Genomic DNA, 9,299 nt, shown 5'->3' with positions numbered 1-9,299 from the left:
TGTCCCTCTTTACTTAGATTTCTCTTGATAATATGAGAATTTTACATTTTCATATTCTCAAAGCAATATAAGTAAAGATAGAGACACAAATTTCGTCTGGTTTCAAAAGAAATAAAGGCCAAACATGAAATCAAAGGTCACAAAACAACAACCTCATTTCTAAAGGATTCAATGACCATTACCACGTAGAGGGCCCTAATTCGGAAAAACATAAACTTCTTGCAAACTAAATCTTCTTGAGAAAGATTAGACCAATCCCGAGGAGAGGGTCTACATCCAAAGGATTCGACGACTATTACCATGTAGAGGGCCTCGATCCAAAAACATAAACTTTTTGCAAATATGATTTCTTTTTGAAAAAGATTAGACCAATCCCGATGAGAGGGTTTACATCCAAAGGATTCGACGACCATTACCACGTAGAGGGCCCCGATCCAACAACATATATTTTTTGCAAATATGATTTTTTTTTTACAAAGATTAAACCAATCCCGAGGAGAGGGTCTACATCCAAAGGATTCGACAACCATTACCATGTAGAGGACCCCGATCCAAAAACATATAATTTTTGCAAATATGATTTCTTTTTGAAAAAGATTAGACCAACTCCGAGGAGAAGGTCTACGTCCAAAGGATTCGGCGACCATTACAACGTAGAGGGCCTCGATCCAAAAACATATACTTTTTGCAAATATGATTTCTTTTTGAAAAAGATTAGACCAATCCCAAGGAGAGGGTCTACATCCAAAGGATTTGGCGACCATTACCATGTACAGGGCCTCAATCCAAAAACATATACTTTTTGCAAATATGATTTCTTTTTGAAAAAGATAATACCAATTCTTAGGAGATGGTCTACATCCAAAGGATTTGGTGACCATTACCATGTAAAGGGCCTTGATCCAAAAATATAAACTTTTTACAAATATGATTTCTTTTTGAAAATGATTAGACCAATCCCGAGGAGAGGGTCTACATCCAAAGGATTCGACGAACATTACCATGTACAAGGTCTCGATCCAAAAACATATACTTTTTGCAAATATGATTTCTTTTTGAAAAAGATTGGACCATTCCCGAGGAGAGGGTCTACATCCAAAGGATTCAGCGACCATTAGAATCTATAGGGCCTCGATCCAAAAACATAATTTTTTTGCAAATATGATTTCTTTTTGAAAAAGATTAGACCAATCCCGAGGACAGGGTTTACATCTAAAGGATTCGGTGACATTACCACGTAGAGGGCCCCAATCCAAAAACATAAACTTTTTGCAAATATAATTTTTTTTTTTGAAAAAGAGTAAACCAATCCTAAGGAGAGGGTCTACATCCAAAGGAGAACCTGAATATTGTTTTACGTGTAGACAAACACAACGTGAATGCCTTTTGAAAAAGAAGTAGAGTGAGCCCAAGTGAAAACATGCCCCTGTGGGCCCTTATTTTCCTTTCTGAACCTTTCAAAATTTGTTTTGATGATAAAAATGAATGGTATGATGTGATGAGGGTGCATGAATGCATGGATGCATAAAACCCTTACTTTTCCTTCCTTTCCTTTTCTTTTTCTCATTTCTTTTATTATATTTACATTGTATTTTATTTTGTTTTTTCCTCTATGACACACTTTAGGAGCTAGTATGCATTTAGTGCATATACTCGTGATGTTTTATTGACACAAATATATCTTTTTACCAATATTTTTATTATTTTTAATTGCCAGCACAGTGTAACACAAAATTTTACAACAAAATTATGAAAACCCAAATGATATATTTTTTATCAAATAAAGTGAAATACAAAAAACTTGAAAACAATGTCGATATCCTTAGTTGCATCCTCGATCATGGAATCATCATGCATAGAATTTTTAACCACATTGGAGTTGATTGGCAACCATAACTCCTCCCCATCCATCCTTATGAGAATTAGTGCCCCATCGGAGAATGCTTTCTTCACCACATACTCACATACAGACAATTATAATTTAGAGTCCATTTGACTTTGTGGTCCCTTTTGTATAAGTAAAATCTTTTTCAAAACTAAATCACCTTCATGAAATTCTTTGGGATGCACCTTTTTGTAAAACATTTTTTCATCCTTCTTTTGTATAGTGTTTCGTGACATACCACGGTTATCCTTTTTTCCACAATGAGGTTAAATGGGTCAAAATTGGCCTGAACCCACCCTGCTTCTTCTAATTGAGTTTTCATTAATACTTGCAAGGATGGGATTTCCACCTCGAAGAGGAGTAGTGCTTCCATTCTATATACCAAAGAGAAAGGTATTGCCGCAGTTGAAGTACGCACTGACATACGATATCCATACAAAACAAAAGGAAACATATCATGTCAATCCTTATACATGACCACCATCTTTTATATAATCTTCTTTATGTTTTTATTAGCAGCCCCAACTGCCTCATTCATCTTCTGGCAATAAGGAGAAGGTTCTCAGTCATCCTCATTATCATCTTTCATATTGTCAATAGAGTGCTCAAAATTTGGAATATCGACATTAATATTTTTAAAACATTCATCATCATATTTGCATCATTTAAGTTTATAAAACGAATAAATAAAACAAAAACGATCAAAAATACAAATTACAAATGTTTTGTATCATCCCACTAAGCATAAAAGAAAAAAGTCATCCCGTAAAGTCCCTCCAGGTAAAGCAATAGGATAAACTAAAATTATTACATTTTCTCCAAATTAAACATCACGGGTAAATTCGTTATCTCTCAATTATTCAGCTACATGTCTAGAGGATAGGACCGCACAAAGTCTAAGCTTTCAAATCCACTTTCATCCTCAATGGGTGATATCTGAAAAACGTTAATCCATCTAACACTATGGAAGCTCTCTTTGATGTCACTGGTGCAAATCTTTCCTTTCTTTCGTTCTCATCCTTCTATGTGAGCTAGGCCTAGCTCCTTCTTTTCTTCTACCAGCCTTCTTTTGTCCTCTTTATCCCCATACCATACTTGCACGAAGTTCTTGTCAATCAAATTTTGTAGAAAATTTTTGAACATGTCGCACGCCTCGATGGAATGCTTAGCACCTGGATGGAACCTGCATGCATCCTTTAAGTTATACTCACCTTCCAACAATCCTACTGTTAGTAGTGCCTCAAAAATAAACCTTCGTGAACTCTTAATTTTGCTCACATTCTTCACCAACTTGTGTCCCTCGAGATCCATAGCATTTATCGAAGCATTATCATGCCCATAGAGGGGGTTGGCCTTAAAGTTGGATTTATTCTCTTGAAATTTTAACCACCTTGAGTCGATTAAAGTTTGCACTTTGTGTTTAAAAGACAAACATTCCTCAATAGAGTGACCAATGGCTCCCCCGTGATAATCACATGTGGCATTTACATGAAAATTCTTAGGATATGGCAGTTGCAATGGCTTCATCGGGCAAAAGACTACTAAAGCATTACGGAGTAGATCTGGTAATAACTCTGTGTAAGCCATGGGAATAGGAGTGAAATGAATAAAATTCCTTTCTTGATTCCTTTTGGGACTAGCAATTTGCCCTAAAGACTGGTTGAGATTTGTGTTAGCCTCAGTTTTCCAAGTGTTATTTGAGGCGTGTAGTTGCTGATTGAATCCCTGTTGTGGAGATTGTGCTTGGTGGGTAGCTGTCGTATGAGTCACATAAGGATGTCAATTCACATGTCGTTGATAACTTTGAGTGTGGGCTTGGTTTTCCCACCTTGGTACTATTGACGTTGCGTGCACTTTTACTTCCTTCTTGAAATTGAGCTTTTTAGGAGTTGTAGCCGCGAGTGGGCTATATGCAGTTTTTCCATTCTTCAACCTGATCTCTATCCTTTCACCTATGATGATAATATTAGTGAAAATTGAAGATACATTCCCTACCATGTGTTCATAGAATAGTGGTTGTAACGTGCTCACAAACATTGCCACAATTTCCTTATCATGAAGAGGGGGCTCCACCTGAGCAGCAAGCTCTCTCCATCGTTGGGCATACTCTTTAAATGATTCTGCATCCCTTTTGGCCATGTTCTGCAATTGCAATCGATCTAGCGCAATATTCATGTTATACTTGTACTGTTACAAAAAAGCATTTACCAAATCCATCCATGAGCGAATGTGAGACACCTCCAAGTGGGTATACAAACTCAAATCTACCCCAGCCAAACTGTCTTGGAAGAAGTGGATTAGCAATTTGTCATCATAAGCATAGGCAACCATCTTTTGACAATACATGGTTAGATGGCTTCTAGGGCATGTGGTACCCTTGTACTTTTTGAACTCTAGAACCTTAAACTTGTGAGGTATTGTTACATCACGAACTACGCTTAAACCTGGAACATTGCCAAACCCATAATTTCCACCTCTCTCGATAGCTCGTAGTCGTTCTTCTAAAATTTCCAATTTAGTTTTTGTTCCCTCAACATCTACGGATACGACCTGCATAGTAAGGCGTGATGTAATCTTATCCAAAGAGTTATCACCGATAGTTGTGTTTAAAGTCTTGGGCATTATAGTCTTTTGGGGTCCCCCAAAGGTGACCGCTTCATTCTCTGAAGTTTTGATCGGGAATGAGAAGGAACCATGCTCAGGCTCTGAATATTCTCCAACAGGTGGGGTGTAACCAAATGGCAATCCGTATGCTGGGAAAGCAACAAGAGCGACGTGAGTGTTTTCCTCACCCTTTGCTGATGAAGCTTCTCGTGAGGCCTTTAAGGACTTCAAGGCCTCCAATATTTGACCTACTTGGTTCTTTAGTTGATTGATATCTGCTTTTATTGTCTCTTGTACGGTTTTCCAGTAAGGTGCCTTGACTTTGCCGTATTTGTTTTTATTATTTTTTGCTTTATTATTTTTATTAAACATGAAAAAAATAAGAAAAAGAAATGAGAAGGAAAAACATAATGCAAAACGTTTAACTTATTAAACAAAATTATAAAGTTGTAAGTAAATTAACATGGAAAAAAGTCAATACAAACCCCGCCCTCTAAAAAGCTCATAAATCAAATGCAATAGAAAGAAAAACCTAATTTCTAGCCCTAGATATCATGCTCTTCATCTCTTTTATTAATTTCTTGCAGTTGTCAAAAAAGGCCTCAATCTTTTCCGGAGGATTAAAATCGCCAGTGCAAACTCAGCTTTAGATAGTAATCGCGGGATGTCTTCGATGGCTCCATTGGCTTAGGCAACCAACTGCGAAAAGCATTTCTTCCAATGTCTTATGTTCCATTCCTGCTCCAATGTGTAGTCATTCATCTGGGCAATCATCTATTGATATCTTTTCTCTGATTCTACTTGATGTTGGCATTCCTCATTCATCTTCATATCATAGGTCATCATTATCTCCTTCATTTGTTACTCCATCTTGTTGATCTTAATTTGGGCCTCCTGCAATATTTTTAATGCTTCCTTTTTATCTCTCTTAACCTTTTCATACATTTGATTCTTACAGTACTTAGATGAAGTTGTTACATCTCTTGCTCGAGCCCTTAATGTTAATTCAACGTTAGTTGTAGCAAGATTTTGTTTAACTCTAAAGCAATGATTCCTCTCTTCCCTCAGTTTCCTAAATAGCTCTTGGTACATCCTTGTATTTTCTTCATTATCACACCTAAGGTCTGAACATTCTTGTTGGAGCCTCTAGAGATCATTACTTAACTTGTTATTTTTCATCTTTATTACCTCCATTTCTCCTTTCAAGATCGTCACCTCCTCAGATCCTGCTGGTTGCGGTTGTTCTAAAGGAGGGAAGTCTGATTTGAAAGGTAGCTTTATCATTTTAACTCTCTCCATAATCCATCGATTGTAAGACATCTTATCCTCAATTATCCAGGACCTTGGATCTTCCTCCACATGCATAACCTCATCCCAAGCACACTTAATTTGTCAAATTAAATCGGGGGAAACTCCTTCCTCACAATGAGTCCATATGGGCACCAAAGCTCCTAGATTTGGAGCGCCCCGAATGGGATACTCATATTGTCGTTGAGCAAGCACAGGGTTATAATTTATGCAGCTCCTTAGGAAAATGTCCACATGAAATTATATGTGACCTAGATTGCCAAGGAAGGCACCATCTGATCTTTCCCCCATTCAAACTTGCAAAAAATTGAGCCCAATCCTTTGCCCCTTTAATTTCTTGCTTGTTTAATAAAACTTCTTCAACTGGACTTTCAGCATTTGAAATACCCTTATTAATTCGTGAGATGAACCATACGTACAACACAGGTAGACAACATAACCTCTTCTTCTTGAACTCATGGCAAAGGTTTAGACTTCTGTACACATCAGCCAAAATTGCATTATTTGGGCTTTCTGAATGATTTTTTTAAGCCACAAACACATTAATGGTGGTGTGGTCAACGATATTCTCCATGTTAGGGAAAGGCATGGCTCCGTAGAGTGTGAGAGCTAATGCATCCATGAATGTTTCTCCAAATCCTTCTTCAGCTAATTGCCGCAAACGCCACTCCTAACAGTTGAGATATGTTGGCCCGAGTATCTGTAGGGGACCTTGCCCTTCATTGACAAACCCAGAATATCCTCAAATTCTTCTTTTGTGGGTACTAACTAAAAATCTTTGAAGGTGAAACATCTTAACAGTGGGTCGTAGTATTAGGCCAAAGTTGTAATTGTTGCAACTTGAACTTCCACTTTCAGCAAACCTAATAAATTCCCATATTTCCTCTTGAAAGTATTCCTTGATATGGTCTTCATTCTTCTAGCTAACTCTCTCAAATTACTCAAATTACTTTCTGCAACCTTAATGGATAACTTTTTCTTCAAGGAAACAAAATCTAATTGCCTCTCGACTCCAAATTCCATGTTAATTTGTCTTTTCTTTTTAAACTTAATCACAGCTTTATAATTTTGAACCTAAAATTAAATAAACATGATGAGATGACATGGTAAAACATAAATACATGGATGCAATAATATGTTATGCATGATTTTATTACTAATTCAAAAATCAAGAGGAGAGAAAATAAATAAATAATGAGGAATAAAAACACGTGTATATCTCCCTTTGTGCCTTAACAGAGGTTTGGCACCTAATGGATCTAAGGTGAAATACATGTGCTTACTAGGATGGTTTCCTAATGCATAAATATATCAAGGTCACTAGAGATATGGCCCACTTCATGGCATTTCCCACGACAGTTGGTAAACAACAAGAGGTGAGAGTACCAATGAAGCAAACAAACTCTAGCCGGGGTTCTCACAATGACCACTTGGAAGTACATCCACCATGACACTGCTACACAATCCCCTCTAATTCTAAAGTTACTCAGACCCGGGTATAGGACATCACTCATGTCATGCACACAGTGTATGTGTGTGAAGGAAGGATAATGCATACCCAGATCCCTCCCTGCAAATAAACAGAAAAAAACCAGACAAATATATATATATATATATATATATATATATATATATATATATATATATATATATATAACAAAGTCAATTATCCTAGGATTCAAAATTCAAGCATAAAAATAAAACAATATGAACAAAAAAAAATCAATCATCCAAAATGAACAAAAATATATATAATAATAATAATGATAAATGAGAAAAAAAATAAAATAAATAAATATAAGAAAAAAAGAGGAATGAAAAAGAAAAGAGAAAAAAAAATTAAAACAACCACATTAATTTTATATATTTAATTAAATGGCCTAACTCTCTAAGGTTCCCAGTGGAGTCGTCATCTGTCGCAACCAAAATCGCGACGGAACAACGAACCAAAAAAAAATAAAAAAATAAAAAGAGGTTTGGAGTTGCCATCATAGTTATTAAAGGAAACTATGAAAAACCAAAAAAAAAAAGAGCAAGGTCTTCGAAAACAGATTTGGGGTACGGGAGTTGGTTACACGTAGGGAAGGTGTTAGCATCCTACAACGCCCGTCCTAAGACGGTACCTTTAATTAAAATACAAATGGATGTAGTCTCCTTTAAATGTGTATTTTCAAAAAAAAATAATAATAATAATAATAAATAAATAAATATGACAAAGAAAATACAAAGGCCACAAAAAAAAGATTTTTGTTTTTTGGGCCCGACAAGGATTACTCCTACTCCTACGTATCTCCATTCATAATGGAGAGTAGTTCTTTTGAAAAACTTTTAGGAAAAAATATTTGAAAACAACTTGAACTTCTATTTTTGAGTGAAAACGTTGATATTTTAAATTTTCGAAAATATGTTGAATAAAACAAAAACACTAAATACAAGACCGATGCAGATGATATTTTAAAAACATTTTATTATTTATTTTTTTTATTTAAAAGAACAAAAAAAAGGAAAATGAAATACTAAGTCGATGCAAACGATCATTATAGTATTTCTTTTTAAAAGCGAATTTTAATTATTTACTTAGAAACGAAAGTCATTATAGAAATTGATTATAATATGGACCATTTTAAAGGCTATTAATATGATAAGGAAAAACATGTAAAAGCTAACGGTAAGCACAAAAATCCACATCAATGTATGATTCTTTTTCAAATATATGAATGATATACAAATATATACTTAAAAAACGGGACCCAGATATTTATCATCATTTTGATTGAATTAGAAAGTACAACTAACCCTCTGCCACTTTTTCAAAACTACCATTACACTTTGAATTCAATCAAGCTTTTAGATTTAAAGTTTTTAAATAATAAAACAAATGATTAAATGGTTATAGGCTTGGAAAAACCATGTATGCACTAACAACTGCTGTAAAAACATCGTAGACCAAAATCAAATCATTCTCAACATAGATAAAGATTAATACAATCTTACCAATACTCTTCCCCGGAAGAATCGTACCAAACAAAATTTGCCACAAAAACAAACGTCTCGATGAAGCCGGCAGCAAGGTGTGGTGGTTGAATGAGTAATTTCGAAAGTGAGGGAGTGGGTTTTTTTGGTGCTTAAGATTATGGAAAAGAACTCAAGAGCAAGATGAACTGTGGGTTTTGGGTTTTTTGAGAGAGGTCTCTCAAGGTAAGAAAAAATTCCTTTATTCTTTTTTCTTGATGGGTTTATATACATAACAATTTAAATCTAAAGTAATCTCATAAAAAGGACCGTCTTAATTACAACGAATTTTAAAAGGCAAGAATTAGTCTTAATATTATCACATTATGGGAATCAAATCACACAAAAATCAGAGCACAAAATCAAACGTGATCTGGACAAATTAATTATAATTAGAAAAAAATATTCTTGAGAAACATATTACTATTTTCCTCATTTGGAAAAATAGGTGTCATAAAATCAGAGCATCAAATCAGAGTAAATGATTCTA

The 9,299-nt window shown here is 35.1% G+C and overlaps 1 protein-coding gene across 1 annotated transcript; it reads right to left on the bottom strand.

Moving 5' to 3' along the window:
- Positions 1-2,899: 2,899 nt before the first annotated feature.
- LOC114174388 lies at positions 2,900-5,581 on the bottom strand. Its single transcript, XM_028059228.1, has 4 exons — positions 5,446-5,581; positions 4,154-4,839; positions 3,688-4,072; positions 2,900-3,639 (listed from the first exon to the last, which is right to left on the bottom strand). The coding sequence occupies exons 1-4, from the start codon at positions 5,579-5,581 to the stop codon at positions 2,900-2,902; spliced, it is 1,947 nt and encodes a 648-aa protein (XP_027915029.1).
- Between the last annotated feature and the right edge of the window lie 3,718 nt (positions 5,582-9,299).

This window comes from Vigna unguiculata, chromosome 2 (assembly GCF_004118075.2).
Source record: "Vigna unguiculata cultivar IT97K-499-35 chromosome 2, ASM411807v1, whole genome shotgun sequence".
NCBI classification, from domain to species: domain Eukaryota; kingdom Viridiplantae; phylum Streptophyta; class Magnoliopsida; order Fabales; family Fabaceae; genus Vigna; species Vigna unguiculata.
Note: the sequence above shows the minus strand (reverse complement) of the source record. Positions and strands in the feature narration are given on the sequence as shown.